This window comes from Ascaphus truei, chromosome 3 (assembly GCF_040206685.1).
Source record: "Ascaphus truei isolate aAscTru1 chromosome 3, aAscTru1.hap1, whole genome shotgun sequence".
NCBI lineage: Eukaryota > Metazoa > Chordata > Amphibia > Anura > Ascaphidae > Ascaphus > Ascaphus truei.
In genome coordinates this window covers 103,994,241-104,007,300 of record NC_134485.1, presented here as the reverse complement: position 1 = coordinate 104,007,300, position 13,060 = coordinate 103,994,241, and the positions used below count along the sequence as shown (strand labels likewise).

Below are 13,060 nucleotides of genomic sequence, written 5' to 3'. Positions count from 1 at the left end.
GGTTAGACCACACGGGCCAATGTGAGATTGGGTGGGTCAGACAGGAGAGAATACCCGTTACACTAATGTATTTATTTGTTTTTTTTGGGGGGTGGACTTGGGGGTTCCTCGGAGCTGATCGGTGGATCCCCATGCTCCGGGCAAGCCCATAGTTACCGATCGACAAGCAGGTTCTGCCGGGCAGGCACAAAGTGGAAGATTTTTGTGTCAAATCCGGCACACAAAAAATATATACATATATTTCAGGAACCAGGGAGTCACTTGAGGTCGGGGATCACGATTCAGCTGCTGGGAACCCCCTGGTTTAGGTGACTAAAAAAAAACAACATTTTTGGCTGCTTTAACTGAAGGACAAATGGCATTAATCTGTCATTTTGCGATGTACCTAAATAGATATAAATAAAAGTTCTAACCAGATGGCACGGATGAAAGCTACAGTCAATTTGTCTTTGTTTGCAAATATTTTCTCTGTGGTGTTGTTATTTGAATGGTGAGTGCTGCTTGGTCCCACATGTGTTGTGCCTCTGAGATGGAACTGTGAGTCTCAGCAGATGAGATTTCGAAAAATTTCCACACCCATGAAAAACACATACTGTACAAACAGACACAAAGAGGAACAAACACAGTTGGTCCACCTCTCAAGAGACAGAATGTTCACCATGTAGCACAAAAACGGAGAGCAGAATACGCAACACACAAATAAAAGATCAAATAAACAATGCATACGTCTCACTGTTCAAAGTGCATTGATCATTACTTGTTAAATAAGCCATCAAATATTGCTATAATTAACAGTAATGTCACTCTGTACCACCCAATGCATTTTCATTACAATCATTAAAAAAAATCTGACTTTTTTTAATTAAGATTTTAGATACCTTAAGGGATATAAACGGCAGTGCTTGAGAGCCATATCCTGTTATCTCAACCCTAAAATGAAGACACAGTACAAGCTGTGCCTGGCTGCAGTTGTATAGTTTTTGCTACTTGTAGTGTATGGTTTAACGATGCAACACCGTCACAGGACTGGGGTCTTCTTTATTGAAAACAAATATGTCATTGGCAAACCGGGATGCTGATGGTCTCCTTGATCAAAATATGTAAAAAAAAAAAAAAAAAAAGTCCGTAATCAGGAGTACACTTGGGGCAGTATTTTTTAATTACATCAGCATGTTGATTGTTTTGTGTCCGGAAGCAGGGAGTAAGTTATGAAAGTCTCCCGATTACAAAGTTGGTGTCTCGGGGGGAAAAAAAGGAAGAAAGCAAGCACAAAATGTATCAAACGAAAAAAATACCCATTGAGCGCAGTGGGGAAAACAGCCAGGTGACTTGAATAAATATCCCCCCTAGGTGGTTGAATGTACAAGTGTATACAGGCATACCCCGGTTTAAGGACACTCACTTTAAGTACACTCGCGAGTAAGGACATATCGCCCAATAGGCAAACAGCAGCTTGCGCATGCGCCTGTCAGCACGTCCTGAACAGCAATACCAGCACCCTACCTGTACCGAAGCTGTGCGCAAGCGGGGAGACTATAGAGCCTGTTACAAATGCGTTATTTACATCAGTTATGCACGTATGTGATGATTGCAGTACAGTACATGCATCAATAAGTGGGAAAAAGGTAGTGCTTCACTTTAAGTACATTTTCGCTTTACATACATGCTCCGGTCCCATTGCGTACGTTAATGTGGGGTATGCCTGTACTTAATTCCTACTGTGAGTGTGCTGGAAAACCTTTAGAATGTATCCAGCAGCATTTGTGCAGTCAGCTATTTAAAGCTGCAGTTCAGTCTTTTTTTTTTTAAATTTATTTTTTTAATTCAATAGTTTCATGTGGGCAATCTCTAATTACCTAAAGAACTGTATAGCTGCCAGTCAATGCATTCTCCATGTATTGATCGGTGAAATTTGGGAACATCTTTAGATATGGGATATGTTTTTCCTCTGCTTCTGTCACTCAGTGGAAGCTCGTGAATATTCATGAGCACTCCTGCACTGACATGTGCTAGAGGGAGGGCAGGGCTGACAAAGGGGTGTGCCAGAGCTTGTGACAGGACATGAAGGGGCAGTGCCTTAGCAAATGCTTGTTATAATAGAATTCAAGAAAATTGGTCTTTCAAAGTTGTTTTTTTAAAAACAGAAAATGCTAAAAGTATTTTTTCTTACTACAGAACTGATTTATTAAAAAAAACACGCATGCAGGATATTGACTGAACTGCAGCTTTAATACACCATTATCATAAACAGGTACGTTGTCCACCAGTCTTCCATGAAACCCTGAGGTTGCAAGAGAAGCCACCAGAGGTTCCACGGAAAGAATCCAGCAATGCCAGAAATGGTACCTTTCCAGCCCTCGTAGATCTCTTTTCCTATTTATTTTTCAATAAGGTGATCTAAAATATGTTATGTTATTTGCATTTTATATCTGTAACCCCTCTTTGGGATTACTAATTCACATAAGGGGTTAACGCCTCAACGGGTTAACTGGGTGGGCTCAATCCAGTATAGCCCCTCTCTTGTATGTCTTGTGACCAGTGATGTCACCATAGCGAGTGTAGAGGGTATAGATAGCTCCATCCTATGTTATGGAAGCTGGTCCTTTAGAGTTATGACTGGGGTCCTCACTGTAAGTCCTGTAAATATGTTTAAAGGAGTATTTACTAAACTCTGTTGAATCAGGGCACATAATGTGACGTTACATAAAACAGGAACAGTCATTATGGTCCCTGAATCACTAAGCTAATAATATGCAAAAAATAACAGCCATACTGCAGTTTGATAGCATAGGCTTAATGTCACATTATTGATGCATTAACTTGTTGCTAACTTGCATAGTTTGCTGTTATGTAAGCCCGGGCGTTACTCCAATTTAGAGTCTGAAATAAGGCTTTTGCTGGAGTTGAGAGAGAGAAATTAGAGGAGAGGGAAATAACACCGTAAATAACGTTACATTAGTTAAACCATAGCTAATGCTGGTGTTGCACCCCTGCAGACACTGCACAAGTCCTATTTCAGGGTGTGGATGGGAGCAATGCCAGCCTTAGCTCTGATTTGTAACTACCGTGATATTACTTCCCCACGTTAACCTTAACAGAGTTTAGTGATTTGGGGATAACACGATAACACATCATTTGTGTATAATTTACATCTCATTATCACTAACACCTGTTGTAATTAACGCGAAGCACTTTACCAGTGAAACATGACAACTTTATGTTATTGCCCTTAGTGAATACAGCATTACTATTTACTTGACGGTTTAACCGTTAAGTGTTCTAAGGGAGCACATCTGGGCCTATTCATTTTAAAATGTACTCCCATAAAACATTGGTATTTAATAATAATAATAATAATAATATTTTTTTGCGTCCTTTCCATTTGTAGAGTCAGACACCATTTAAATTACTAAAAAAATGTCCATTGCAGTTGTGTGAAACTGCCACCCTTATATTGGATCTGTCTGTGTAAGTTATTTATACGTTTTATTTATAAGGTAAGCAACATTAACAATAAGATATAATAATGCATGCACCTGGTCAGGTGTTACCTTGGTAACGGAACCGAAAGTTGCCTGGATTGGTTTGCTGCAAACTCTGGAAGTGAATCATGACTTGATTGGTTGGGCTGCGAATCACCTGACCCCTCATGAGGAAGGATTCATTGGCCAGGAGAACGGGCTCCAGCCCTTCCAGGCTTTCTACAGTTACTGTCTCACCTTCGGATAAGCTGATATTTTGCACCTGTGGAAAGAGGTGACCCGTCAGTGAATAGCAGAGTTTGGAGAGAGACAATCTTCCCTCTTGTGATGGGCTAGTCCATGGGTAGCCAACTCCAGTCCTCAAGGGCTACCAACAGGTCAGGTTTTTAGGATATCCCTGCTTCAGCACAGGTGGCTCAATCGTAATGACTGAGCCACTCATTCAGCCACCTGTGCTGAAGTGGGGATATCCTGAAAACCTGACCTGTTGGTGGCCCTTGAGGACTGGAGTTGGCCACTCCTGGGCTAGTCTGTTTCATACATGCAAAATCTATACTCTGCAAAACCATCGCTAAATATGACCAGAGTAATGGGTTAAAATAACCAGGCTTCCCATGTGTGCTGCTTTGTGACTCTTGGACCCAGTCACTAGAATGTTCCAACGTAAAACTGCAGCTAACATTAAGGCCAACCCCTCCCTACCCAAAATATGGTCATGCTGCAGTGCAGAGTAATAACAAGTATCATTATTCAGCTGTGACAACCCCAAAACTCAGAAAAATGTATTTATCTTCAAAATAATTAATGACACTTTCTACATTTTACCTCATCTAGCAGCCACTGAAGACGAGCTGCAGCAGTCACACAATCTCGGGTTTATTCATTGAGCTGTGGAAGTGCCGATTGGGGCAGGATCTCTCAGAAACTCCCATTGCCTTCAATGTGTTTCTCTGAAATAGTGTCCCGATCGGCACTATTGCAGCTTAATAGGGCATAACTCCCTTTCTGTGAGTTGTAGGGCAAGACAGAAAGTGAATAATATGGCAACAACAAGCTCGGACTGTCTCACTGGGTATATTGGGCACATTTTGGTGCACCTGGCTTCAGGACGGCCATCAGGATCCAGAGTTTGGCAACGTTTCCTGGAATAACTGGGAGGCGCTAAAATATTGAGTATACTCAGGAACATGGACAAATCTCTCATGGTAAAGGGCGTGTGAAGGTGGCTGCCGAGAGTCAGGCTGCTCTCTATTAGTGTACCTACAGTATATGTCTGTCTCCAGCAGTTTGCTGATATCACTATATGCATGTGTGTGTGTAAGTATGCTTAAGTTTATACATGTATCTGTGTATGTATCTATGCGTGCATGCTTATACTGTATGAGTTTATGGATGGATGGATGCACAAGGCAATGCATGTATAATCCTTTGTATTATAAGATATCAACCTTTTCAGTTGTCATTCCCCTATTGTGTGCACCTACAATCAATTTCCCCCTGCAGGGCGAATGTGACAACGGGCATCAGAATGCATCTCTGCTGGGGCTAATACAATAGGTCTTTATTCCTCACTTAGACAAAACTGAGAGTTTTTCAGTGTATAGTGCTGCTTGTTATATAGAGTATTCAGTTCCATTACAGAGAAGATCTTTCCCTCAAAAGAGCAAGCCATACCTTTAAGGGAGGGAATAACACAACAGTAATGTGGCTGTCTTTGGAGTAGGTGAACTTGGTTGGAATCCCATTGTCACCTTTTTGTGACCTTGGGCAGGTTACTTTATTTCATCGTGCCTCGGGTATTAAAAATGATAGACTGTAAGTTTAATTGGGCTGGCATGTATGCTTATTGCAAACAATAATATACATATGCCAGCTGTACTCGGCGTAACATACGCCGATCTAGGAGATCTGAAAGGTTATTAAACATTACTCTCCTCCATCATGCCCTGCTCCTCTTTGCACACTCCCCTCACTTTGCACTCCCTACCTTACTGTGTCTGCTCCTCTCTATGCACTCCCTCCTCTCCTACTTATCTCATCTGTCTCCTCCTCTCCGTACTGTCTCTCTGTTTCCTCCGCACTGTCTCTCTGTTTCCTCCGCCTACTCACCCTGCTGTCTCTTCTCCCCTCTCTTTGCACATCGGTGCACACTGCTCCTTGTCATCCCTCTCTCTTCTCCTCTCCTTTCTGTCTCTTTTTCTTCTCCTCTCCTTGCTGTTTCTCTCGCTCCTCCTCGCCTTGCTGTCTCTCTCTGTCTCTCCTCCTTGCTTTCTTACCTCCCCTCCATCATGCCCTGCTCCTTTTTGCACTTTCTCCCTCCTCTCTTTGCACTCTCTGCTTTACTGTGTCTACTCCTCTCTGTGCACACTACATTCCCTCCTCTCCTACTCATCTCATCTGTCTCCTCTCCTTGCTGTCTCCACTGCCATTAAAATCCCCCCTCCCCCCGTGTTTCCTGGGTGAGTGAGAGGCCACTCAGTCTATCACAGAGGGGTATGTATGTATGTATAACTTTGTTTATATAGTGCAGACAGTGTACTCTGCACTTTACAAAGCCAAAACAGTAGAGGGAATGATAATAATACAATACGTGCAGCAAAGTCAGCAAAGTCAGCAAAGTCAGCCAATAGGAAAGGAAATCCCTGACCCGGAGAGTTTAAAACCATTAGCAGGGAAAGAGGTGGCAAGAAGGTGTGGGCAAGAGCAGGTCTGTACAGTGGCGTAGCTAGACATGTGCAGGCCTCTGGGCAAAAAAAATGTCAGGGCCCCATTTATATTAATTCTGACTGCAATTTTTTTCTCCCTCCCCCATCCTCTCCCTGATCCTCTCATCAACCCTCATCATCTCTCCCCCTCCTCTCATCTCCCCCACCATCATCATCACCTCATCTCCCCACCACCATCATCATCATCATCACCTTATCTCCCCATCAACATCACCTTATCTCCCCACCACCATCATCATCATCATCACCTTATCTCCCCATCAACATCACCTTATCTCCCCATCATCATCATCATCATCATCATCATCATCATATCTCCTCCATCGTCATCATATCTCCCCCACCATCATCATCACTCCATCTCCCCCACCATCATCACCTCATCATCTCCACCACCATCATCATATCTCTGCCACAATCATCATCACCTCATCTCCTCCACCATCATCATCACCTTATCTCCCCACCATCATCATCATATCCCCCCACAATCATCTTCATCACCTCATCTCCCCACCATCATCATTACCTCATCTCCCCCACCATCATCATCATATCTCCCCCACCACCATCATCTCCCCCACCATCATCATCATCATCATCATCATCACCTCATCTCCCCACAGGCCCCACCATCATCAGCACCTATCTCCCCCATCGTCATCAGCACCTCATCTCCCAACGGGCCCCACCATCATCAGCACCTCTCTTCCCCCTCCTCCCCCATGCCTTCCTGTGGTTGGTCTGGCCTTGAACAGAGGATAAGCCTCAGAGGAATCAACAACTGGTAGACACCGGCAGAGCAGAAAAGCCGGGGAGGAGCATACTCTAGTGGTCTGACCCGGAAGTCTTTTTTACTTCCGGTGTCAGCTCTGTAACAGCTTCCTCTGCAGGCTTCTGTTTAACGCCGGGGCCCGCCGCCATCAGGGGGTGGGGGGAAGAGAGCGGGCCCCCGGGCTTGGCCCGGGCTATAGCTACGCCCCTGGGTCGTATATGGCTGGGTCCAGGATTTGGAGAGATGAGAGAGAGAGATGAGAGAGATGAGAGAGAGAGAGATGAGAGAGATGAGAGAGATGAGAGATGAGAGAGATGAGAGAGATGAGAGAGATGAGAGAGATGAGAGAGAGAGAAAATGAATTTGTGGGTGTGGTTTTTATTGGGTGTAGAAGTTGTTGGGAAAGGTGTGTACATAATGGTGCAGTGTATAGGCACAAGCATAGGTGGAGGGAGGGAGAAATGATGAAATGTGGATAGGAGGAGAGCTATAATAAGATGCAGGGAGAAAGGTTGGCGGAGAGAGGTTCCAGGTATTGGAGGAGATGAGGAGTAGGAGTTGAAAGAACAGATGTATAAATCAGGCCTGGGAGGGCTGTTTAGCACTCAAGGTTACACAGCAGCTTCGGAAGTTAATCTTTAGATGTGTAAAAATCCTCAGAGCATTTAGAAAGCCACGTTGTCACAGTTCACCTTTAATTTAACTGCAATTTGAACTTCACAGACACTTCATATGTGACACTTAAGATGTTACATAGCCAATGTGCAGTCTCATTCCACAGGATGTGCAGTCTCATTCAACAGGTTGTGCAGTCTCATTGGCTATCCCTGGGTGTGTGACTGGGTGAGTGACAGGCCGATCAGCCTATCACAGAGAGGGAGGGATGTGCAACCACACCGGCTGTCCCTGGTTGAGTGACAGGCTGCTCAGCCTATCACACAGGGGGAGGGATGTGCATCCTCCCTGGCTGTCTCTAGGCAGGACCACCGACAGGGGGGGGGGGAATGAAGTTAGTGGTGTCCTGGGTCCGGTGGCGGTGGGGGGCCCGGCGCAACTTGGGCCGACCTCTGGCCAGGCCCGGCTGCCGGTCCTCTCCCGGTCGGGCCCCGGCTCTCTCTCAGTTGCCTGCAGGCCTCTATCACTGTCCCACTCCGACGGGCCTCTCTGACATCAGCACGCCGAAAGTGGGATTGGCCCAGCATCCAGCGCGCGGCGGCATGGAGGGAGACCCGGCGCACGCCAGCTCTGCGTGGGACAGAGGGATAGACGCCTGCAATGAGTGAGAGCCGGGGCTCAGCCGCGAGAGGACCGGCAGCCGGGCCTGACCAGAGGTCGGGCCCAACTTGCAGTGCCGGCCGGACGGGCCCCCTACAGACAATCCATAAGGTGAGTCTGTTTTTTTTAAATATGTATTGGGGGAGTGGGGGTCTTGTTTATATGTATTGGGGGTGGGAGGTCTTTTAAAATGTATTGGAGGGGTGGGGGGCTTTTTAAAATGTATTGGGGGGTGGGGGGCTTTTTAAAATATATTGGGGGAGTGGGGGATTTAAAAAATGTATTGGGGGAGTGGGGGGCTTTTTAAAATATATTGGAGGAGTTGAGTCTTTTTAATATGTATTGGGGGAGTGGGGTTATATGTATTTTGTGGGGGGGATTGAGTGAGAGGAGAGAGGGGGAGAGGGAGTGAGTGAGTGAATGAGGAAAAGAAGGAGCAAGAATGAGACGCAGGGGAGAGAAATAGATGCGAGGTGGGGGGGGGTGATTGAGGAAGAGGGAGTGAGACAGAGGGGGAGAAATACATGGGAAGAGGGTGAGAAATAGAGGGGACTCATGAGGTGTGAAATGGGGGGGCTCGCAGTACCGCCGGGCCTGGGGGGTACATAACTCTAGTCCTGGGCCCCGGGAAATCTGTCTGCGGCCCTGTCTCTAGGTGAGTGACAGGCCGTTCAGCCTATCACAGAAGGATGTGCAGACATCCTAAGGGATTAATTTTGAGCACATAACAATCAATATATTATATTTCTCTGTCCCCCTATTGCTCAGACTAACCACTTCCCAAAGCTCTTGCTGACAAACTCAGAATTGTAATTATTTAATAATAACTGTTCCTCTGAGATACCGGTTGCAGATTATTCACTGTCAATTTAACATTCAAACAACCATTCTCGTAGCTTAATACACACCTCCCTAGGTAGCCTGGCATCCATAATACATGGTGAAAAGGGAGCTTGTCATGAACCCTTTCCAATTTCTTAGACTAAATTGTCTACCTCTTTCCAATAAAAGTCACCACAGTGAAATAAGTGTCCACCTCGTATTTATCTGGCAGGGATCATAGAAAACAGAGGGAGCCCTCCAGCTTACTCTCCCCTACTCCTCTCGTTAATGATAGTAGAAATGTTTTTATGGTTTGACAGTTGTATGTTGTACAGTCTGTATGATGAATGCTTGGCTGCCTACGATCAATATGGGCCTTTGGCTCTCTCCATCTGACTGGGCCTTCCTGCTGGATCAATTGCACACAACCTTTAAAGGGCACATCCCCACATGGCTGGCTGTGTAGAGCATCCCAGACCTCCTGCAGGCTTCCAACAAACCCAAACCTGAAGCATCTCCAGAGGGGAGGCAGCGGAGTAAAGGTTGGCAGCTGTGTTTTCAAAGCAAGGATGTCATCTACTTTCAAATATTAAGGATAGACCACATAGATAAGGTTAAACCCAATGTGGCAAAGACGGGGGAGCCAGCAATAACTTATTTTTTGGCTTAAGGTAAGTAAAGAGGTAAAAAATAATAATATATATATATATATATATTCAGGAGGAGTTAGCAAACTTAGAGATAACAGGATTTTAGTATAATAAGAAACAAGAGCAGGAATGGAGAACAGGAATGTAAATAGAGAGAAGTCCTTGCATGTAAGATACAGTACTTCTCACACGCATCATCAAGTAATAGGCCCATATAGGGTGGCCAAATCAGCCCAGGTGAGTTCAAGCCAGTCCGACAAGAGGGCTGCAAATCCCAAAATACTTTGACAGTGAAGAACTGAATCAACCTGTCCTGGGGTTCAGTTGGCATACATAGGCCTAGGATATTGGAAACGTCCCACCAAGGAATGCATAAGTATCTTTACCAGATTGATAAGTTAAAATGCTGTATTTAATGGGGAAAAAATGTAGCCATAAAAAACTTTTCATGGTAAAAATAAAACTTCTTATCCAATCTGTTGAATGTACTTAATATGTAGTTTTGTGCCGACAATAACTGCTTCTTCTAAAGACGGGGACTAGACTAAGCATTTGCAGGGTGGGAAAAACACTGGAGTATGGGAGGTCCTGGATGTTCTTAGAGTCCACAGTTGATTTCTCAAATTAATTATTGCATACCTCTAACTTCAGTGGAAGTAGAAAGCGTTAAGGATAAACTGAATGTGTTACGACCAGATAAGGCAGGTAATTTCAGCATATAGGTTCAGGTTTGCTTAAGCATTATTGCCCCTTCATGCTCATTCACTTGTACAAACTATAAAGGAACAATCTACCCTACCTAACCTCCATTTTGTTTTTATAGAATTGGAACTGGGTAGGAAGGGGTTCCTGTGTAGGGAGGGAATCCCAGAACTGAGCCGCACTATTTTAAGCTAAAGGGACCTCCCAGCTCCTAAGGTACTTCCTGGTGTTTAAAGGGGATGTAAATGGCCATTGGCCACAACCAGTGATGTTACAACTTTCTACTGGCCTTAGATTTGACAGCCATTTTGTGTCCCCATAGTTCCCATAGTGCAATTTAAACCCAGTAACTTAACTGTTAATTATCTCGGGAACCAGAGGGTCCCCTGAGCTAAAAGTAGTGGCCTTTGACTCAGGTGGATATCCGGTCCAAACCCTTTAAAAAGAAAAACAGGGGGGGGTGGGGGTTTCCAAAAAAGGGAATAGTATGTACTTCTCCTTTAAATGAGTAATCCCTCCTAGGACCAAAGTGAACCAATTCCAGTGACATAGTTACATAGTTCCATAGTAGATGAGGTTGTAAAAAGACTTCCGTCCATCAAGTTCAACCTATGCTAAATTTAGACAACAGATACTTTATCCTATATCTATACTTATTGATCCAGAGGAAGGCAAACAAAAAACCCCATTAAGGGGAAAAATTAATTCCTTCCTGACTCCAAGAATTGGCAATCGGATTAATCCCTGGATCAACATCCTTCCCATGTATACTTATTTGGTATATCCCTGTATACCTTTCCCATCTAAAAAGATGTCCAACCTTTTTTTGAACAAATCTATTGTATCTGCCATCACAGTCTCCATGGGTAATGAATTACACATTTTAACTGCCCTTACTGTAAAGAACCCTTTCCTTTGTTGCTGGTGAAATTTCCTTTCCTCCAACCTTAAGGGATGGCCCCGAGTCCTTTGTACTGCCCGTGGGATGAATAGTTCTTTTAAAAGCTCCTTGTATTGTCCCTGAATATATTTGTATATAGTTATCATATCCCCTCTTAGACGCCTCTTTTCTAATGTAAATAAATCTAATTTAGCTAGCCTCTCCTCATACGTTAGAATGTCCATCCCCTTTATTAATTTGGTGGCTCTTCTCTGCACTCTCTCTAGTTCCATAATGTCTTTTCTTAGGATTGGTGCCCAAAATTGTACTCCATATTCAAGGTGTGGTCTTACTAATGCTTTGTAAAGGGGCATAATTATGTTTACTTCCCTTCCATCCATTGCCCGTTTGATGCAAGATAAGATCTTGTTTGCCTTTGCAGCTAATGCATGACATTGGGCACTATTGCTAAGCCTGCTGTCTACAAGCACTCCTAAATCCTTCTCCATCAAGGATTCCCCCAATATATCTCCATTTAATTTGTAAGTCGCCTTTTTATTCTTGTATCCCAAATGCATAACCTTACATTTATCTGTATTAAACCTCATCTGCCATTTACCTGCCCACGTTTCCAGTCTCTCCAAGTGTAACGCGTAGCTCACTACAAACGAAGCGCGACCGCGGCGCTGAGGTAGGGAATTGAGAAACGCCAACCCACAGCCAAGCGGGCGCGTCTAGGATGTAGATTGGTCGTGCAAGCCGGATCAGGGTTAGAGAGTGCAGAGTAGTCGTATATACGTGCCAGGTCAGGATTGGAGAATAGTGGATCGTTGGGGTACTTTGCCAAGTTCAGGATTGTAGAAGAGCGGATCGTCGGGGTACTTTGCCAAGGTCAGGAGTGGAGAGAAGCGGAGTCCAAGAAACTAGCTGGGTTCAGGCAACAAATGGTTAATCAGGCAGACAAGGCAAAACAAGGTATCAGGAACAGAATGCAGCAAGGTACGGCGTCACACTGACTATGCTCAGCAAAGGTAAGCTGGAAGTGCAGGGTATATATAGGAGGAGGCTCCTATAGCAAGCAGGGGTGGAACCAGGAAGTGAATGTCATAGGCTGCTGGTACATACAAGTGCGTCCAATGATGCAGCCGATCAGGTAGGAGGTTGCTTGCAGCCTGCACATGTCACAGGGTTCAGAGGGCGGGACTTGGAGTGTGTGATACTCCCACGCCGGTTCCTTGAGACATCAGAGCGGGGGCGGAGCCTGGAACGCGCGTGACTGCCATGCTGGTGTTGTTTACCAACAGATCGGGGACGGAGCCTACTGCGCACATCAGCGGGGAGACTAGACGAGCGCCCACGACGTAGAGCCAGGTGAGGGACGCTGGAACGGCGAATCCTCACACCAAGTCCTTCTGAAGAGAAATTACATCCTGCTCTGATTCTATTACCTTACACAATTTAGTATCATCAGCAAAGATGGAGACTTTGCTCTCGATCCCAACCTCAAGGTCATTAATAAACAAGTTAAAAAGCAGGGGTCCCAGTACCGATCCCTGAGGTACTCCACTCACAACTTTAGCCCAACCTGAAAAAGTTCCATTTATGACAACCCTCTGTTGTCTGTCCTTTAACCAGTTTTCAATCCAGGTGCATATATTATTACTGAGTCCAACTTTCTTTATTTTGTACACCAACCTCTTGTGTGAAACTGTATCAAAAGCCTTTGCAAAATCTAAGTAGACCACATC

The 13,060-nt window shown here is 44.8% G+C and overlaps 1 protein-coding gene across 1 annotated transcript in view; it reads right to left on the bottom strand.

Annotated features, from left to right (window-relative positions):
• The window catches only part of SEZ6 (seizure related 6 homolog), a 130,233-nt gene extending 123,101 nt beyond the window's left edge, over nt 1-7,132 (bottom strand). The window contains exons 1-2 of the mRNA XM_075593076.1: nt 7,067-7,132; nt 3,552-3,744 (exon numbers count right to left, since the gene is read on the bottom strand). Coding sequence (XP_075449191.1) covers nt 3,552-3,744; nt 7,067-7,132 — 259 coding nt within the window. The remainder of the gene's footprint in view (nt 1-3,551; nt 3,745-7,066) is intronic.
• Between the last annotated feature and the right edge of the window lie 5,928 nt (nt 7,133-13,060).